General features: G+C 45.3%; 1 protein-coding gene across 2 annotated transcripts; it reads right to left on the reverse strand.

Moving 5' to 3' along the window:
- Positions 1-1972: 1972 nt before the first annotated feature.
- Mtpbeta (mitochondrial trifunctional protein beta subunit) lies at positions 1973-20578 on the reverse strand. 2 transcript variants are annotated; one of them, XM_077690993.1, is made up of 14 exons: positions 20439-20578; positions 14841-14897; positions 13769-13892; positions 11786-11817; positions 11601-11668; positions 11212-11299; positions 9192-9379; positions 8127-8307; positions 7664-7788; positions 6790-6917; positions 4471-4558; positions 4291-4365; positions 3265-3429; positions 1973-2115 (listed from the first exon to the last, which is right to left on the reverse strand). In XM_077690993.1, exons 1-14 carry the CDS (start codon positions 20494-20496, stop codon positions 2077-2079), a joined length of 1416 nt encoding a protein of 471 aa, XP_077547119.1. In that variant the 5' UTR covers positions 20497-20578; the 3' UTR covers positions 1973-2076. The 2 variants fall into 2 exon arrangements, with proteins under 2 accessions (XP_077547119.1, XP_077547118.1); XM_077690992.1 differs by having other exon boundaries at positions 13769-13895.
- Positions 20579-20639: the final 61 nt, after the last annotated feature.

A 20639-nucleotide genomic window follows, 5' to 3' on the forward strand; every position in this document is an offset into this window, starting at 1 on the left:
GGAATTTACTTATTGTGCTAGTGACCAACCGCTAAAGCAAGTATATGAACACAAATATCTCGGCGTAACATTAACCAGTACCTTAAGTTGGAACTCTCACATTACTAACATATGCGCTGCAGCTTTCCGTAAACTTTGTTTATTACGACACAAACTCAAGGATGCTCCATCTCAAGTGAAATACTTAGCGTATACATCAATAATTAGACCGAAACTCAAATATGCTTGCGTTATTTGGGATCCTCACACGAAAACCAATATCGATTGCCTCGAGAGAATTCAAAGAAGAGCCATCCGCTTTATTTATGGTATGTACGGGCGAACAGACTCCGTTTCGGCCCTCATGGAAAGACATGCTATCTCAACATTAGAATCCCGACGTAAGTCAGTTCGGCTAAAATTGCTCTATCAGTTAGTTAACCGGAAGCTCTTATTTGATTCCAGCCCCTACATTAGTCTCCTGGCAACACGGCGCGGTCGTAATTCACACGCTCTTGCCTTAACTCCATATTTCGCCAAAACTAATCTTTTCAAATTTTCGTTTTTTCCACGCACGATCAGTGAGTGGAACACGCTACCGCTTGCCGCCCTTCTTTCGACAGATACTATCGACGCGCATGTCTTCCTGGGGACGTGAAAATGATTTGCTGTTGTCTTATCCACTGTTTCATTGTGTTGTTGCATTGCTTTACTTCAGTGCCATGTTTCTCTCCCCCCCCCCCCCCTTTTTTTCGCAAAATGAAAGTCGTGTAATCCCGCTTAATTGGTTGTTGTATGTATGTGATGTTAGGCTTGACGCCTTTTCATATTCTTTTTTTCCTGTTTATTGCCTGTACCACTCCTGCTTGGGCTTCATGCCTGCAGTATCTTGTAAATAAAAAAAAAAAATAATAAATAAATAAAGTGCAAGTGCTGTATTACAAAGCCTTCAGAAGCCAATAAAAGCGACTAGGTATACCTTTATAAGCTTTGCATCATGGCTGAGGCAACATGGTCCACGTCACCCCGCCAGTACCATTCAGACAAGAAAGGCACACTTATATGACCCCTAAAAGGGCCTTCTTGACAGGTATCATAGCGACGGCATTACTGGCCAAAGTCATGAAATGCTTAATTAACACAGCCTTATTCAATGCAAACAGTCAGATAGGCCTGAAACATTACCTGTTGACACAAAGTTTCATGAAGGGGCCATTAAGATGAAATACAACCTAGCTTCTTAATTCGAAAAACTAGCCCTTGGCAACTTGCTTATGACTCGATCCAAACCCCAAAAGATATTTTTATATTTAAGAGATTTGCACCATTTTCCAGTTTTTGAAGCATCGTTTGGTCATGCTGGATGCCGGATTTTTGCATAGTAGGCATTTAATGCTTTCACATCAATAAAAGTATGAAAATGTACACTTGTAGGTATCAGTATAAAATAGCCTATTTTATTTGACCAAAATATTAGTGCTTTACAACACAATTTCATACGCCCATATTTCTTGCACCCAGAAAGCCAACATTGTGGCTGTTATAAGACGTCGCTGCATTCTCTGATCCTTGTGGAACATAAATGTATACATAAATTGATCCAGTACTTATTGCAGAGCTAATAAGACATTTTGGCAGAATGGTGCGAGATAACATACTATTCCAGTCCTAAACTTACGCATTACCAAAAACTGATTGCACATTTGTTCTCGGGATGCCAAAATACACTGTGCGGACATTTCAAGTGCGCAAGTTGAAAGATAGCAGCAATAGCTTGGACAACCTGGCAGGGTCTTCCCTTAACTATATATATTTTTTAAATCACGTAGGAGTTTACTGCTCTACATTTCTAGTGAGAAGGCACTCGACAAGTGCGGTGATGGTCCTACACTAGTCAAGACTCTTGCGACTCCATAAGGTGGCAGCAGGATTCATGTTCTGCTTCTTGGTAGCCAGTCACCATAGCTTGGCAAACTAACAAACAGTGCCAGTGTGAGCTGGCCACGTTATGTACAAGTTTATTCACAAGTTGCAGAACGCGCACTATAATACGTTGGAAATCCCATAGAAAAGTCGCCCGTCACACGTTCTTGAGCCTCATTTGCTTGGGTACCTCTCAATAATCATGGCATGACCCTGCAAGCAAAGACAAAGAACACTTTAGAATGCACTAATCTCCAAACAGACATAAAGCCTTGCACTGAATTCTCACAGTCCATTCTCTGTTGAAATTAACCGCTCACCTCCATGTCAGTTGGAACCGTCTATAAGAATCAGTTTAGTGCTTCATTAAACCAAATTGTACAAGACTTATGTTAAACTTAATCTCGTTAGCAAGCTAACCCAACACCATGAGACCAATGTTGATTTGGGGGCACATTTGTGGCTTCTTTTTCGTGCCATACGCAGCAATGCTTTCCTAGAACTTGCATGAAAGTATAGACATTGACAGTTCCAGTTTGCCAGAACACATGCACATATATCAATTAAGCTAGTTAGTCTACAAATTACAAAAATGTTGCCTGCACTCATTAAGTTTACTTCTGTACATTTATTTCATAGCAGACAAAAGCTTTTATTCTCCCCCCTTTTGGACCACTTACTGAACCACAGCTCATAAATTGTAGATTTCAATTTTTGTGCTCCAGATGAAAAATACCTGCACCAATACAAAAATATTCACTCTTTTCACAGTCTTTTCACACACTGTGCTTGCGTTGAAAGCAAAAAAGTGCTGTTTAAACATGCTTAGTCATTACAAATAGTGACCAGGTTGGCAGAGTGTTTGAATATCTACGATGACGCACAATACCGAGCATACCTTCAAATGTATGACGTCGCAACTTTTAGCAAGTGGCAGAATTTTGTCGGAATATAAGGCAGAACTGTGACCCAAGGAAATAAAGAACGAGCAGTAACAAATTATGCACAGGCCAGCAATCGATAACCCTTCATGGAAACGCGTATTTTATTCCGTAACCATGTGCAGTCTTTCCACCCCACCCACCTTCGCACCTAAAAGAATACCACGTACATAAATTCGTTTGAATTTCAAATGAGATAGTCGAAAGAAGCACCTGCCTTTATTTTTTGGTGCTACACTGCTTGTTATTTATTTTAGACAGAAGACGATCAGCTAGGGAACCAGTTTGACTAAGGCATTTTACATTTACAAAAAGCACAGAAGAAGGTATAAGTGACGCATCCTGGGTTTAAAAAAAATGAGAATCAGCTATTAGGACGTCTTCATCCATTGAGCACTAGAAACACTGGCCCAATACGTACGTGTCCACCGGCTGCGCACGCCGCAGTAAGGCCCCACTGCTTGTTCTCGTGGATGAGGCGGTTGGCCACCGTGGTGACTAGCCGAACGCCGGTGGCTGCAAATGGGTGGCCCAGGGACAGCGACCCGCCCCACAGGTTGAACTTGTCCATCGGAGGGGCACCCACCTGGGTGGCGGTGGGGGTGGGTGGCACTTACTACCAGTACTACAGAACAGTCACCAAGGGGGTGGCGAGAGAGCAGGGATCACTGACAACGCTGTGACGAGAATGTAAGAGAGCAACACTAATCAAGGCACAAGTAGCAGCCCCCAACGCAGATAACGTGCCCACCAAAGATTGTCAGGGTGCGAGTAGAAAGCAATAAAAGGAAATTTTGGGAAACTGGTTGTCGCGCAATATAAGGAGTGTGTGAGGGTACACATGCCCTGCTCCCCCAACATCCCCCTCCACAACTCAAGACTGACCAGATGCCTACCACGAGGCTGCCAAATCATCTCAACATCATCTCTGCTTCCCTGATAAGGGCAGGGGAACCTTATTTCAAAACAAAAACCACACAAATATTCTCCGGTCATGCTAGATTTTCACTGAACAGACTGACTTAGTGAGGTCATATAAAAAAATGAGAGCAAAGGAAGTTGGCAAATTTATGTAGTTTTTTTTTTTTTTTTTGCAATCCTAATCATTGGAGAAGTGTTCCGGCCCGGCCATTGTGCCTTTTCCATTGCTTACTGCTTTTAGTGTGCTTTGCTTTGACATTGTGGGGGAAAGCCGCCATAAGGTTTTGTGCAGCACAGCACGAAGCACACGAACAGAGATGCAGATTAGAAAGCACAAAATACGCAAGCCCCCTTTCTTGGCTGGGACAAGTTAGTGGCCTGTTTCTACTATATCACCATCCATGCACTTCCTCAAACAGCCCCCCATGTGTGCTTAACCCCGCCTTTGTGCCGACCGGTTCTGGGAAAGGCAACGAAAAGGGCTTGTGTGGCACATAACAAAGTGTGCATGAGACTAACCACACACCTTTGTGGTCCTTCCCATGTACGTCTTGGCAAAGAAGTCAGAGTCCATGGCCTTCAGGTTGGCAAGGATCTGGCCCTAGAGGCAGCAAAAACAGAAACACACAGAAATGTTCACAAACACGCAAATCACTGTGAAAGAGAGTTACTGACACAGTCAAAATAATGAGGCGTTTTGACTTACAGCAAAGGCTTCGTGAAACTCAAAGACATCAATGTCCGACAACGTGAGCCCTTGCTTTGCAAGTGCTGCTGGGGTGGCATAGGTTGGGCTGAAATACAGGTATGCAAGAAAGAAAAGAAATGAAAGGCAAGTTGACAGAGCGTGTATTCGATTTATACATTAGACAAGAGATTAGGATCACCCATGGACTCGTGTCGCCAACATCTGCTAACGGTACAATCAACTGGCAAACAAAGGCTGACAAATGTCCTTGAAGCTCAAGGTTGCAGATGTTTTTAATTTCTGTCAAATCGAACACTGTACTACGTTGGGCAGAGGCTCTATTTTAAGGAAACTTTGAACCCCTTTTCCCTGATCATTCAGATTGCCCTCGGTGGTTGAAGCCCCACAAATTTCATCCCACAAGAATTTTTAAAGTCTGTACAGTGTCACTGGAGATACACAAGATGAAAAATCCCCTTCGCACTATCAACTGATGTACGTTATTTTGGTTACGTACGTAGTGTTTCTTAAAAACTACCAGCCAGGGCCCGAGTGACACAGTTCAACCACTTAAATGCGGTCAATAGGAAACAAGTGAAGGAGAGCGCGTTCAGTTTTTCACATCTCTCATTGCAATTTGTGAGTTCCCAGCCACACATAAATGTGTGATTCTTGATTGGATGTTTCTGGCAGTGTAATCTAAAATTGTGCAGGTTCTTCAACAAGGTGGAAATTTGGGCTGGTTGGTACATTTTTTTGATGAGCGAAAAAACAGCGCGAAGAACGGGACAAGGAAGGACAAACGGACGAAGCGCTGACTAACAACCAAATGCTTTATTTCCGCGCACGGCTATAAAGGCATCGAAGAAAAGGGGGGGGGGGGGGGGGCGACACAAACACACACAAGCTTGAAGATTACTAGGCGAGGGGTTCAGATAGATAACTTATTTCTTTTGATAGTAAGGCCAATGATGGGGCACTCACGCACGTATCACCGAGCTTCTGAATTCTGTGCGCCTCGCTAATCTCACGAGTTCGTTGGTCCCTGTACTTTTTTATGCAGGTTCATTTCTAATGTTGAATGTGCAGGTTCATTTCTAATGTGCAGGTTCATTTCTAATGTTGAAAGAGTGTTGCAGGGGAACTTTAATAAGACAATCTCAAGGCTCTGACTCACAATGAAAAACTTTCTATATTACTCACGAACCTTCTCTTCGCTCCACAAGAAACTATTAGTATTTGTTAACTAGCACGTACTCTGTCACAGTAAACACACGGCATTAAGGCCGACCTCCATGCAGCGAAGTTTCTCGGCGAACTTGGCGCGGCGGACGCTGCGGTTTGACGCGCCGCTCAGTTTTCGTCCACCCCAACCTCCATGCAATGTGATGCGGGGAACGCCGCCGATGGAAGACAGGACAGGAAGTACAAGGAAGTACAAGGCTGTGATTGGCTGCGGCCTCAAAATGCAGTTTGCTGCGCGTTCGACATCTAGCTCGCGTAGATCGCCAGCGAACAGCCGTATTTTCGACGCCGGCGGCGGAGCGGCCGCAGCCGGACGACGTTCGCCGCCTTTTCGCCTACATTTTCTCTGCATGGAGGCCGGCCTTTAGTGTGCAAGCATGTTCCTGCACTTGACACCAACAGTTTTAAAGTCCACTGCTCAAGAAGCTCATAAGCAGCCACACGTAAGATATACCGCATTTTTGCACATATAACACACACAAAAAATGCGAAGATTTCAGTGGTAAAGTAGAAATGTGGATTAATATGCGGGTTTTTCCTTCAGTGCAGCTTTACGGCAATGCACGTTGTGCTGTGAAGCTCTTATGCAGTAACAGTGACTAAGCCTTCCATGGCAGCGATTGTGCAAAACATACAAGGACAAGGAAGAAAAAACAAGGATGAGCAAACAACTGAATTTCATTAGTGAATTGCGACTTTCGCCTTGCAGTCAGTGTATTCTACTCACTAAATATACGCTGTTTTGGTCTACGTAGTATGTGATGTGTTGCTTGAGCAGTGGCTTTTGTGCAGCCATTCCTGTATCAAATGTGTGAGCAATACATGTGCATTTTTTTTTTGCTTTTCCAGCAGGCTGAAAGTTGGGGTGTGGATTATATGCAGGGGTGGGTTATATGCGTGAAAATATGGTATGCTTAGCTAGCGAGTCTAGCCAAGTAAAATTTTTTCCGATGCAATGCTTGGTTTGCCAGTCCACGTGAAGTAGGTACTTTCCGCCTGACAAGACTATCCCTTGTGTCTGCAAGCTTGCCTGCCCAACTAGCATCATTTGCCACTTTAAAAAAAAAACGGCAGTGTTAACTGGCCCCTCACCCCAGCAGCAGCTGGTCCTTGGGGTCCTGGGCGACGTAGGCAAAACTGCGGAGGTACGCCTTGGGCTTGAAGCCCATGGCCAGGGCCTTCTCTTCGGACATGATCAGGGCCGCAGAGGCACCGTCTGTCTGGAAGGAGGAGGAAGAGCAAAGGCAGACTGATATCCTTTTCTTTTTCAGCACAAACACACACACACACACACTAAAACTGCATTGTTTTGAGGAGTTTGAAATTCTAAATGACGATGCTACATGTGCAGAGTCGGACATAAGATGACACACCTGATGAACTACCCAAAGAAACTTGCAGCAGCTGTGATAGCTTGATATTTTTACGGGAAGAAGGCGCAGGAGAAAATATATCTACAGCACTTTACAAAGTAGTAGTGAGTTCCATGGGAGCTGATGCCAAAGTCACTGGCACGAACAACTCATGCGTTCTTGGCTATTGAAACCAGCAATCATCACCTTCACCCCAACTGCTGACGGAGATTGTATTTACCTACTGTGAAATACAGTCATTTGTTCTGTGTGGAATAAAAAATGACGCACAACCGACACGAACCTTGCACACTACTTCCCAAACAATGATTGCTGCCTATGAGGCCTGTTGTGTGAACTCAGAGTGACAGTGCTTTAACTTTTTTTTTCTAGTGCAGCCAGAGAGCCACGCAGTCATTTTTGTCTTTTCTAATGCACAATTGCCTCAGAGCATTACGACGGGGAGAAGAAAAAGGACAGACAATGTGAGCATGCAACAAAGGCAGGTGTGGGAGTGCTTGCTGGCAATGTGACTCCGGATGCCCTGCCTTCAATGCCTTGGCTTTACCACCAAAACATGCCACGTGGCACGGCAGCGGAGTCCTTGCACTCACTAGGAATGACGCGTTGGCTGCCGTAATGGTCCCGTGCGGCTTGATGAAGGCCGGCTTCAGCTTGGCCATCTGGTCCAGGGTGGACACCCGGATTCCGTTGTCCGCAGCCACCGGCATCGGCTCCCCTGCAAAAGCACCGAGGTCACTAATGCCTGCCAGGGCACATCCATTCGCTGCCTCCAGCCCGGCACCCCCGTCACCTTTCCCCTTAGCATTTCACTGGTGCTGGCTCAAACGGCACGAGACAAAACAGGCGACAAAGGAGTGTGATGGGAGTACGGATGCCAGCCTCTTCCTTTCATTATCCCCACTGTAGCAGACGTGAGTAGTGCTCAACGACAACAAATGCTATCGCATTAAGCCTAACACATATAGCACTGACAAAGAAAGGGTGAGGCCAGCTCCTCTGGGCTGAGAACATGCAGAGCTGAGCAGGGGGAGGCCTCCAGTCTCCCCAGCGTACCGGGCACGGAGATGGGCGCGATGTCCGAGAGGAGCCCCTGCTTGGCCGCCTTGTCGGCCAGGGTGTGCGAGCGCAAGGCGTACTCGTCCTGCTCCCGCCGGGTGACCCCGAACGCGGCCGCCAGCCGGTCACCCGAGTGGCCCATCACCTCCTTGGAGGTGAACTCCGACACCGACGGAAGCTGCACCACAGGGGAGGGGGAGCCGAGGCAGGGTTTGTCAGGACACGGTGGCACCGTCACAACCACGCCCCACTTTTGCCACTGCTTGAAAGGACTGGCACAGTGTGAAGGGGGAATCTGGCGTTCGCACTTGCCATGGTGAAGGGGAATGCTCCATTCCCTTATACCAATGACTGTGCACAAATGCAATGCAGAAGAAACATATGGCCACGCTGTCGGTATGGCCACACAACAGCAAGGCCATAACGACAAAGCTCACAGCAGAAGTTGTTCGGATCAGAGCAAGTTTATTGTGTTGTTTTGACAGTAGGTAGTTACCAGCTAGTTCCTGTTTTTTAAGTACTTCAGTTCTGAACCTCGAAATAAATAAGTAAATAAATAAATAAATAAATAAATAAATAAACAAAACAAAACACGCACTCAGACAAAAGCCGCCACATCAAGACCACAAGCAACATTTGACCTGCGAAGTGTCTTAGCGGCCTTTACCTAAGACACTTTGACACTCACAACCAAGGATATCGTACGTGGTGGCAGAACAGATGAAGCGCTCCATGGTCAATGGTGAGAGATGTGGCACATGGTGGCCATGACAGACCTTGCGCAGGCTGCGCACCTACACAGAGTTCTTTGTCGTCCGAGGGTGGAGCCTGAGTGTCATGTTCAACTGCTAGCTTCTTACACCAACCATTAGAATGATCAACCGGTCAGCATGTTTGCGCTCTTACTTCGCTGAGTGGTGTCAAAGAAGCAATCTCTTTCCATTATACTGGGATGATTGTGGCCCCTTTCTGTCAAACTGCGCAAGTCAACGCTGAAGTCACCACGCCATAAGTGTCCACCCCTTTCCTTTTGAGGGTGCAGAGGAGGAGCCCCCCCCTCACCTCGGGGATGAGCATGCTGGGCCGGAACTTGGCGAAGAGTGCGAGCTTCTGCATCGGAGTCTTGGCCTTGTTGGCCGAGAGGAGGAGCTTGCGCAGCTTGCGGCTGAGACGGATGGGCACGTCCGACAGGAACTCCACGCCCCCCGCTATGCCCACGTCAATGGCCCCGCTCGCGATCAGGCCCATCACTGCACGGGAAAATGCGGGCACACTTGCTAGGGGGAACACCAAGTTGGAGACTCGGGGGGCTTGCTCAACTGAGAATGAGCAAATGAATTGCACGGTTGTAAACAGGCAGGAGGAGAAGAGCAAGTGAGCACCAACCCTGGCACTGCCTGCAATTCGAGGAAATTTAGGGTAGGCGATGTGCGAGTATCTACCATAAAGTTCCAAGCGAACGCCCACCCCCTAAAATCGATGGCTTTAGTGCCGATGAGTGAAGAAAATAAACGCAATTCATGTATTCATGTGTTGATGTAGTCACTTATTTGTCCTTTCCGCACTTGAGCCAAAAGTTCCCCCATCTGGTAATTTTCCTTGATATCTCGCAGTTTTGGTTGGCGATGCAGCCATCTTTTCTAGTTTATCGCACCTGACCCAAAAGATCGCCCGCCCCGTATTTTTCACTTGATATCTCTGTACTTCGGATGGGCGTTCTTTCGGAACTTCACAGTAAATCCCTATTAAAACCTTTGCATCCAATGCACGTCTGGAATTCTGGTATGTAAAACAGCGTGGCACTTTCTAGCCTAAACTTCCTTAGTTGGATAAGCAAAAAGAACAAAACAGAACATATCCCACTCCTTCGTAGCAACCCCTCCAAAAACACCACAGCACTTGTGAAGTATCCTTCCTTTTCGAAGCTCCTTGCCCAAAGAGCGAGCACCAGCTACTACAAGCCAAGCAAGGAGTACCTACCTAACTAGACACTAATGAGCGCCAGAGCCTGCATGGCACTTTGAGTGATTAAATTTCAAGTTTCAAAATAAAAAAAGAATGTATCAAAGCTGTGCAAGGAGAACTAAAACCGAAACCCGGAACGCTCCACCGGGCCCGGTGATGTGGGAGTTGTATACTACCGCCAGAACCACCGCTTTTGGTCCCACAGTCCTGGATAACTCCCATCCGTGAACAGTGTGTTCACGCCATTGCTGTTGCACATGCAGCCCAGGGGCGACTCCCACTTTGACGGGAGGAGACACCCACAGCCTGGCTGCCAGCTCGCTCCTGGCCTCAACAGAGGAAGGTAGCGAGCCCTGTGCGCACCCTTCATTTTCACTCGTGCATGGATCGGTGACCCACTGACTATATCCCTTAGCCTAATGAGCAATAAACTACATTGTCCCCATGGGCTCACTTTGTCGTCAACACATCATTCTGCCCATGAGCCAACGAATTAACATGCATTCCCACATCCTGCCGACCAAAGAAGCAGCCGTAGCAAACAACATAGTGGAATTCCAATAATGTGGATGGGGCCAATACAAAATCACGTGAACCTCTTTTGCATCGTATTGTGCTGTGTATCATACGTTTATAAGCCAGACACAATGCCTGTTTTAGTGACCTTGCTATTTCTGTGACTGTTCAACGGCAAAAGCTGCTTGCATTCGCCTTCAATCAATCATGAGGCTTTGCATACCTGAAAGAAAGTAGGAAAAACAATTCCTTTCCAGCACACGAAAAGGACAAAAAAGTGCCGACACGATAGGAGTAGGCACTTATCTCCATCTTATCTCCCTGTGTTCGTTTTTCGTGCACTGGAAATACAATGACGGATTACCAACTAGTCCAAACCCAAGCTCTCAGGGAAATTAATAATGTCACACCCACGGCAAATGCACATGTCCAAATTAGTACGGGTGGCTCTGCTAGCCAGGCTAAAGCAGGGATGCAGTTTTTGCCTTTGACCAAGCTTTCACAATGGCTACTACAATATCACCACATAATGTTGGTACGCACAGTAGAGACAAAGCTCTGCCACTGATTGGCTACACACGGGAATGCATGCAGGCCCCACCTGAAGTGATGGCCTGGTTCGAAGAAATGCACGCCATCGTGACGGTGTGGCAGGGGGTATGGTCCGAGAACCCAGCACACAGGGCCGCCTGGAACAAGGGTTGCGCCTGTTGAATACTGCGACATAAATGGCCTCTGATGGCTGCTGTAATTAGCCTAGACCACTTCCAGTCTCCTACTGGACAGCAAACGTCATATGGGACCAAAAAGTCTGAGTGAGCAAGCATCTGCAAACAGCCTCACAATACCAATGTTTCAAATAACGATGCAAACTGTCTACACGATAACCTGCAGCACTAAAGGCACAGGCAGAAGGCAAATGCAATAGGAAGATGATTCAATCTCTCCACACACTTATAAAGAAAAAGAAAAACAAAAAATTGAACTTGCCTCCCGGGCAACATTGCATGTCATAGGCTCGGCAATGACACTCCCCGCCACGATGTACTCGATCGATTCTAAAGAACGGGGAGAAGAAACAAGAAAGCAGCTTTAAGAAAATTGTGCATTGGAACAACACTTGCTAGCGGAAAGCCAACAATCCCAGCAAACAAGGTAAGGGCAGTAGTACTCACCTTTTGGTATCCCAGTCTTTCTCAGCAAACTCCTGCATCCCAAAAGAGGAAGAGACGAGGTCACTAGGCGAGACAATGTGACATCAAATACTGGCAGCAAGCACACCTACCCTGTGGCTCATGCAAAATTGTCCGCAAAGCACAACGAACTGGGTTAACTAGCCAGTTGAATCTTGCAGACCACATGTCTCTACCACAGCTGAAAGTTAATAACGAGCCAAAGCAGTTCCAATTTTAAAAGAAGAGAAACTGCTTGAAAATTATGTTTTTACAACAAAGAGACAGTGCTGCGTAAACTTCATAAAAGTTTAATGACTCATTCCTCAGAAACAAAGCGTTGTTGGCTGTTGCTGAACAAAAGATGAGAGCTATGAAATGAACCATGTTTCGGTTAAAACAACACATTATTCAACTCTTAGGGTTCGTTTAACACTTTCGTGACCGGGAAAAAATTGGTTGTTCTTTTGTAGTCCAGGAAATTTTTTTTTCCTGCCACAGAAAATGACTGATGCTAAAGTGTAAGGTATGAAGTGATAGAGGAAGGATAGGTCTTTCCAACAGTAATAGTTTCAAACAACAAATTTATTACGAATTTTATCAAAAAATCATCAAAACAAGAAATAGTAACAAAAAGAGAACAAAACCGATGAAAACAGCAATTCTACTTTACCTTGCACAGGGTACACATAAAAAATTAAATATACAATTTCAACATAAGGCCTTTATAGAATAATACTGCAAATATGAGCCGTGCAAGTACGAAGTTCTGTGCATGTTTGGCAGCCAACATTTGTTTTCTGCTCAACCTTCTTTTCTTCATAGCATAGTTTGCAGTTCCGGTATTTTTCAATTTTTTGTGGTTAGTGCTGGGGACCCTGAGGTGCAGTTCTAGGGGGCACAACTGGAGGGACGGTGGGACCCGCGAGATGCTGCTCATCACAGCCCAGCAGCTGTTCAACTAGCTTAAGTCTGAAAGTGAACTGATCGAAATGCATGCTCCGTGATAGCTCCAGAACTTCTGGACGCTGCCAACGAAATCGACAGCTTTGACGAACCGCCACGTGCTACCCAGGAGCGCTATGCCAAGGTCACCTCCGGGCCATTTTTGAACGAGAGAACTTGACTCTAGGCCTCGCCCAAACGAGGCTGGCACCCCGCAGATAAGAGATGTAACCTTTGGAACAGGGAGGATCTGTTTACATTGACGCGCGCCCGCGATAAATCGGCCGGAGGAGTAAGCGAAACTCGACAGCGGATACCTGTTGATGTTCCGGGGCACTTTGACGCAATATCGCTGTCCGTACTAAAGTCTCACGAATTGAAGTCATCTTCCGAGTCTGTGCTGCTGGTATCATCGAAAGATTTTAGCTCAGGTTCATTGAAATCCGCCGAAATTCACCGTCCGCGTGAAGCATTGGCGAGCGCCAATGATGCTGTAATCTAAATTACGTGAGCTCGCCTCACTGCCGCAAAGGTCATTTAAAAATCCCCCTTGCGGTGTAGAAAAGAAACTAGAAAGTGAAAGTGATGAAATACTTCCTCCTTTACCTTTTGGATGACGATAGCTGTTCAGAAGTGCTCGGAGAGCGCCGAAATTTGAACTGGTATTCATTGATAACATCCTACCAATGGGAATAGGCGTGGTCACGAAAGTGTTAACAACCGTGTACAACAGCGATTCTATGGGACCACTAACATGCTGCCTTAAGTTGTAGCAGGAAGGCACTCCTTGCAATACCACGTTTCGTTATTGCACATTGAATGCAAAACCATAAAAGTTGATGCCCGATGCATTAGGTAAAACAACTCTGCCAAGATCATGCCAATAAAACTGCTACTGTCAAGTATTAGTGTGGGCTGGCTCTGAACGAGACCAAACACAAGGTCAGCTTCCATAACACATTTGATAAAAAGGACAAACATCATCTACAGAGAACGTCACCCCCGCTCTGCATGAAGAAGGTCACACGATGCGGTTCTTACAGAAAGGCCGACTTCTGCAATTCGTAGCCCATCAGGTTGTTGTACTTGGTGCCGGAGACCAGGAAAGGCGTTCGCACCCCGTCCACCAGGACAATGTTCCTTTGGCCGGGACTCGATTTCTTCGCTGCTGCACAGGAGTTGTTGGAATGCAAGCAGGGAGAATTCACGAAGCTCAACGCACATTGTAACAGCAAGGCAGACACTGAACATATCTAATGTGTGGAAAGAGGTTGCAAAGCTGACCCCTGTCACCAAAATCACAGGTGGTTGTAGAATGGCATCCTGCCTCAACAGAATGGTTTGTCTCATCTTGGGTCATGCTGGACATATCTCCAGGAAAAGTTCCCATGTACAGGAACAGTAGGTGAAGCTCTCATTACTGGTCATCTGAACTGAGCGGAACACTCGCACGTGGTATGTGTACAAACCAAGAATTTTTCCGGTACATTAAATAGATAAAAATTTCATTCAAATTGCATATGAACTCTACGCAAAGAAATCTTGCAATAAATCGTAGAATTAACACGGTCCCGTAATTTAATACACAAAACACCGTCTTTGAGCATAATTTGAAGCAGTTAATTTGGATCCTTCTTTTTCTGATCCACACTTCACACTGACAAAGTCATTGAATTAACATGGTCCCGTAATTTAATACACGATGTACTGTCTTTGAGAATAATTTAAAACAGTTAATTTGGATGCTTTTTTTTTTCTGATCTATCACTTTAGATTGATGAGGTTCTACAGTGATATGCAAAAGCAAAAGTACCAAAAAACATTCAAACACTTAATATGTGTAAGCGAGCCTTCATTATCTGCTTTGGGATGTGCTCTTCTAGATCATTTTTTTCCTTTTTTTCTGGTTTTCCTTTTTTTCTTATCTTTTCTTTAGTGGATGCCTGTGATATATAGGCAGGCCTTCCTCGGAACAAATTCAGTGGATAGGCGCTAAGCCTCTCATCCACTCGAATTCTAACTAATGAAATAAGAAAAGACAACAAAGGGACCGATCCAGGCTGTTTACATACAACAAATAGAATAATGGAAAACTTCCCCAGCTAGGCCTTACCAGGTGTCGTAGCATAGTGACTGGTTGTGATGGCACTGGACACAGGTGCCGGCGAACCTGCCAGAGAAGAAAAAGTCACATGTAATTGCATTTGGACAGGGTCTATCAGGCACAGCTGCCCACAGAAGTTTCTGCCAAAGGGGAGTGGCAATTGAAAGCAATCCCTCTGTCATGTGGCAGCACTGCCGCCTCTGCACGTCTATAACAAGAACAAAAGAATTCCCCTTTTCCCAGAAATTCTCTTTGCACACAGACTGAAACATGACAGAAAATGCTAATGTGTGACATGTCAATTTTGGTACTGAATATCCTGAAAAATGTGTATGTACAAAAACTTGTAAGCACTAAACTAGTCTGAAATTCTGAGTGATGTAACCTGTGCTATTTGAACTCGGGGCCCTGAATACAAAACGCAAGTTCAGTTCAGCAAAAAGGCCATTTTGTCCCGATGACAATAATACCAATTTTATCGCAAACTTCAAACAAATAATCGACAATAATGAAAACATGTTCAACAGTGTCCCAGCAACTTCCAACATCGTAGAAACTTCCTGGCGATTTTTCTATGACATCACAGAATCTTGTCTGTGCGATTGGCGGCTGCCGGCCTAAACTGCTGCCAAGAACCATGACTGGTAGATTGTAGTAGTGCCTTTAGTTCCCTTTGATAGTATCACTTGAATGTTAGTGCCAGCCTATAACATGTCACTCCTGTCCATATTACATCACTATGATGTGAAATTGGAAATTTCTCCCTGTGTTGTAAAACGACCAAAAATAGCTGAATCAAAAAAGTTCTTCCTATGTTGTATTCTTTAGTCATTTGTCTGCCTAGCCACGTGGTAATTGCCATTCTGTATGGAGTGGTTATTTAGTAACTGTGACCCAAAATATGTGACCCAAAATGGCAATTCATCATTAATTAACTCAATATATAACCAACTTACAAAAAATCAAATGGCATATTCGAAATCAGCACAAAAAACTCTATAACGCAGTGCAGCTCCATTAAAGTTGGTTGGTAAATAAAAAAAATAGCTGTAAGACCAGTCTGCCCCCTTAATCATGACTGACTGATCACCACCTCCTCCTTTTCTCTTCTTCCCTTTCCCAAAAAAAGTGGCCATGTGGTCTCCCGCATCTCAATATCTCTGTTAACAATACTGCTAATTTGTAGTGCAACGATGCTGTTGCAACAGCCCCAAACAAGTTACTAATTGCAGTCAACTTCCCTATTCCCGCATATTTTTGCTGGCCTCCTCTGAAACCGCTTTTACTTGCCGCTGTGGCTCAGTGGCTAAGGCGTTGTGCTGCTGAGCACGAGGTTGCGGGTTCGATTCCTGGCCGCAGCGGCCACTTTTCTGAAGGAGGCGAAAAGAAAAACGCCTACGTGAATGAGATTTCGGCGCATGTTACAGATACCCACGTGGTCAAAATTAATCCGGAACCCTCCACTACGGCACGCCTCATCGCCTGCGTTGCGTCGGCACGTTAAACCCTACAATCAATCACTGAAACCGCTTTTAATGCAACGACATAACCGATATAACCTCGTTACATGTAAATATATCCCAGACGCCTGTTTAGAGCTGCAGTTCCTTTGCCAGCTAGCCATGTCAAAGGCAATGCAGGTGAGCTGACAAGGCAGCTGCTGCGTGCTACTGTTCAGGGCTGAACACGTCCGACAGCCATCCCACAACTGCTAAGCGACAGCTCTGCATGGATAGCATTGGAACAAAAGTCTTGCTTCCCATCAGCATGTAGCAAGCAGGGGAGCCAATAGCCGCTCCTTGAAGCGTTGTACACCCACAGTGATGCCACAAGTTTACTCATATGTACTCAAACATTGTATACAAGGGTTGTGTGGCCTTGTTTTAAAAACGGTAGTCTTTCTTCGGCTACCCGAGCACGAAAATTTTGGTCTGTCTGTCTGCAACTTGATTCAGCTAACCGGCCAAAGTGAAACGGAAGCTGCACAGTAGGTTTATATACCCACAGCCAAATCTGATCGCCCAAGTTTGGTGGCAATATTCAAACTTTTGTCAACATTGTTGAACAAGAACAAAATAATCCGCAAATATGAGACAAAAAATCAACCCATAAGTGATATTTGCAGTGTTCCTTTACAACAAATTTATGGATGCTTGCTTGTGCAAATGAAATACTGCATCCACTGCATAAAAAATTCATTCCGTCGCCTGCTGTTGCTCGCGCCACTATAGCTTCTAGCAGAATTTTAAGAAATCAAACAGAAGCAGTTGCAAAAGGTTCCACTAGATAATTTTCACGTTCCGCATGGAACGCACATGGAGTAAAGCAACGTGTTTCTATAAATGTTGAAGTAGAGCGCCTCGATTCACGCGCGTTTGCGCCATGCGGCGGCGCTGGCATTGAGCACCCGCCCTGCACCAGTGGAACGCGGTAAGTTTACACCGACTTGTGCAAACCTCTGGCGCGCGTACCTTGCGAGGAGTGCGGCGGGAGCGGAACAGCCTGATAGGTGAGCAGGAAGGCAAAGGGAGACATTTACTTGACAAATGATAGTCTTTCGTCGTCATTTGCAACAAAAGGAGCAGATATGCGGCCAATTTCTTGTTCCGTAGCTATTTTTCCTTGCTTTCCTGTTCAGTCTTCAGTCTTCCAAGAAGTAATTCCATGTCGAAGCTAATCTAAACTGCATGATATTCTTCTAAGAAGTAATTCCATGTCGAAGCTAATCTAAACTGCATGATATTCTTCTAAGAAGTAATTCCATGTCAAAGCTAATCTAAACTGCATGATATTAGGTACACTGAACATCACCATCATTAGCCCTTTTTGTGTCCCCGCATGACAAAGGCCTCTCCCATGTTCTTCCAGCTGTTCCTGTCTTGCGATGCCCTACTTCATTCTTTGCCTACAGATTTTCTCATTTCATCCTTCCAGTGGGTCAATAGTCTCCCCTACTTTTGGTTCCATCTCTCGGTGGCCACTATGTCATCCTGACAGTCAGCCAGCTTTCACTTTTCCTCTTTACATGCCAAGCCCAGGTTCACTTCTTCCTCTTAATCGGAGCTGTGACGCCTTCCTTCCTTTATTCAAGACGATCACTAACGTGCCAAGTTTCTGCCTTGTATGTCACAGCTGACAGTATGCACCGACTGTACGCCTCTCTTTTCAGTGAAAGGAAGCCTACTGTTTGAGCACCCTGGTTGAATGGGTCCCGTATTAATTATACACTGGACTTCCTTTTCGTAACTGGGACAAACACTGACAACTTTCCCATGATAGTCTCATTCATGCACTTCCTCAAGTATTTTATTACCTATGCTGAAGGTGACTCTTTTGGCATGTCTGTTCATTTTTATTCCTATTACAGCGCTTTCCAGGTGCAGCTCTCTAAGCATTTGTTGAAGTTCTCCTGATTCACTGAACAAAACAATCTTGCCGGCCAATCCCAAGTGGCTCAAGTATTCTCCATTCACTTGTATCCCTGACTTTTCCCATTCAAGCTTTCTGAATGCCCCCTTGAGGCAGGCTGTAGATATGTTTGGAGAGTTATCTCCTCTTGCCCCACTCTCTTCCTGAACACTGACCCCCACCCCCACGCTTTTGTACAAAATTATTCTCGCACTAGTGAAAGCATGCCTTGTGACCCTACCATTGTTTTGGATATCAACATGCCCACCAAATTCCCAGGGAATTTGTCATTCATAAAAAAGGGCAGCTATTCAAGAGCCTTATATCTGTCGATCTGCTTGAAAAGAAGGTTAGCTACGTGGTATCAGCATCACACTGCAATCCAGTCTAACGACCTCTGCATCACGCTCATATACACTTCACTAAAAATGTTCGTGCATTTTTTCTATAGTACCTTCCCCCTTTTTTCTCATATATAGTGGCATGTTAGCAATATACCTTTGGTTGAAGGTCAGCACCATGTTTCAATGCTTCCATTGCTTTGTTCTGTATTATAGTGAAGTTTTTTCCCTTTCAGATTCCCCTCTGTTGCCTCACTTACGGAGGTTCTCTGTTTTATGGAAACCACCTGTGTGAACGGCACTTAACAGTGCGGTATAGTTCCCCAATTGCCTAAATTAATCTTCAGCCTTCTACTTCGACATGCCTGATTGCCCAGGCATAGCCTGCTGAAACCACGAACTCGAATTTTCCTCCTAGCCTTACATCGCGATGATACCACTACCCCCAGGAACAAGTTCACAACGGCAATAGCTCATGTAGTGTATCCCTCTGCTGAAATGGCGGATTGCGTTTAATGCCAGTCATTGTCTGCTTTTCCTTGTATCGTTCGTTTTGTCATTGCTGCAGTAATTTATAAGCAGACTAAGCCAGGAAAAATCACGAAAATGACTCGGGCCGGGCCATGCTCAAAATTCCCCCAGTAATGCACACTTTGTGCCATGCGAAAGAACAGCTGGCTGCAGTGATAAAATGCAGAGGCTACTTCCGCTGGAGTTCTCAAGTTGTACCCGCGTGTAGCAAGCCTTGAGGAGCACGACACATTCACAAGACCACAGTTCCACTCCTAGTTTGTGAGTATGGAGGCTTGATTAATTTCACGCCGTAAGCCTAAGGAGTAGGGGAAGTCGGACGATACCTGCTAGTTAGTTATGGTCGGGAAGGGGGCTTACACACCGCGTGTGCAACACGTGCGTGCGTCCATCTGAATGCACGCACTCTATTATCTTCGTTCACGGTCTTTTGCCCCTACCAATTAATTAAGACAAAATAAAACTGATCAACCCTGCAATTTTGTTACTACGACATCCGTGATAAGCACGGAGACTAAAAAGAGATAAGCCAGTATTCGCGTAACGAGCTTCAAGGGACAGCGCAGCAGGAAAGAAAACACCGTTGCGATATGAGACGCGAGCGACGGTAGCGAACGAAGGTTGAAAGTGCACGTACCAAATAGGAGAATCGTATTCAAAGGACGCGTGCACTATCACTGCCGGCAGTGGTCCGTAGGGTGATTAACTCTGGGATCCGGATGTAGATAGTGCGGACGCCTATCATTTCCCTCCCTATCAGTGCCCTGGAGCTCGAAATACGTTAGCAGGCTACGAGGTACAGGTCGAAGTGTGGCCAGCAAGGAAAAGGGTAGTGTCCACGCTAAGGCTGGTCAAGGCATTTCTTCGTTTCTTTAACTCCCAAACTCCAGTCTTCAAAAAAAAAAAATTACCCATTCATTAAACCGTACTTAACTCGCCATTTGACGTTTTAGCAATAAAATGGCGTTTTTTCATCTCAACGTTCAAAATGAGTAAACACACAGGAACAGGACAAATAGGGGGTCACCGCGAAGATCTACACGAAGTTACTATGACCGTGCAACAATACCGAACTCAAAACCGAACACAAAAACAACGCGCCGCATTAATACGCACTGCAAAAAACACACCGGTTGGATAAGCTCCAACCAAAACAACAAAAAACACAGGGAGAACCAGGAAACAATCTGTGCATCACGGCCATTCGACGAAATCTGACTAAGCCCAATAATTCAACTCTGACAACACAAACTACTAAGACGCCGCAAAACTACACTTTCAAGCCTACAGCTAGGAGAGAACCTTCAAGCAGAATCAGTGTACTCACAGAATTTAACGCGTTTTAGCGTTGAGGAGACACCAAATCGAGCTGACACGAACGCCATTATTTTTCTGATTGAAGTCTAGAAAATGTGATACGGGCAACGCCCCTGAACAAAGTTTTTTTTTAAATTTTAGTCGTCAGAAGAATAAATTAGGCACATCAAAGCGCACATTCAAGAACTAAAAACTTAATTCAATTTACTAC

The sequence above is a fragment of the Haemaphysalis longicornis genome, unplaced genomic scaffold, assembly GCF_048455015.1.
Source record: "Haemaphysalis longicornis isolate Haplotype H1 unplaced genomic scaffold, Haemaphysalis longicornis Haplotype H1 scaffold_10, whole genome shotgun sequence".
Classification (NCBI taxonomy): Eukaryota; Metazoa; Arthropoda; class Arachnida; order Ixodida; family Ixodidae; genus Haemaphysalis; species Haemaphysalis longicornis.

What these genes read in the sequence shown, in the direction of transcription:
- Mtpbeta (XM_077690992.1), bottom strand. Translation starts at nt 20,496, where the DNA reads ATGGCGTTCGTGTCAGCTCGATTTGGTGTCTCCTCAACGCTAAAACGC. An exon ending in AAGGACCAGCTGCTGCTGGG is followed by an intron (nt 4,559 to 6,789) that starts GTGAGGGGCCAG and finishes CCTGTATTTCAG; the next exon opens with CCCAACCTATGCCACCCCAG. An exon ending in AGTTTCACGAAGCCTTTGCT is followed by an intron (nt 4,366 to 4,470) that starts GTAAGTCAAAAC and finishes TGCTGCCTCTAG; the next exon opens with GGCCAGATCCTTGCCAACCT.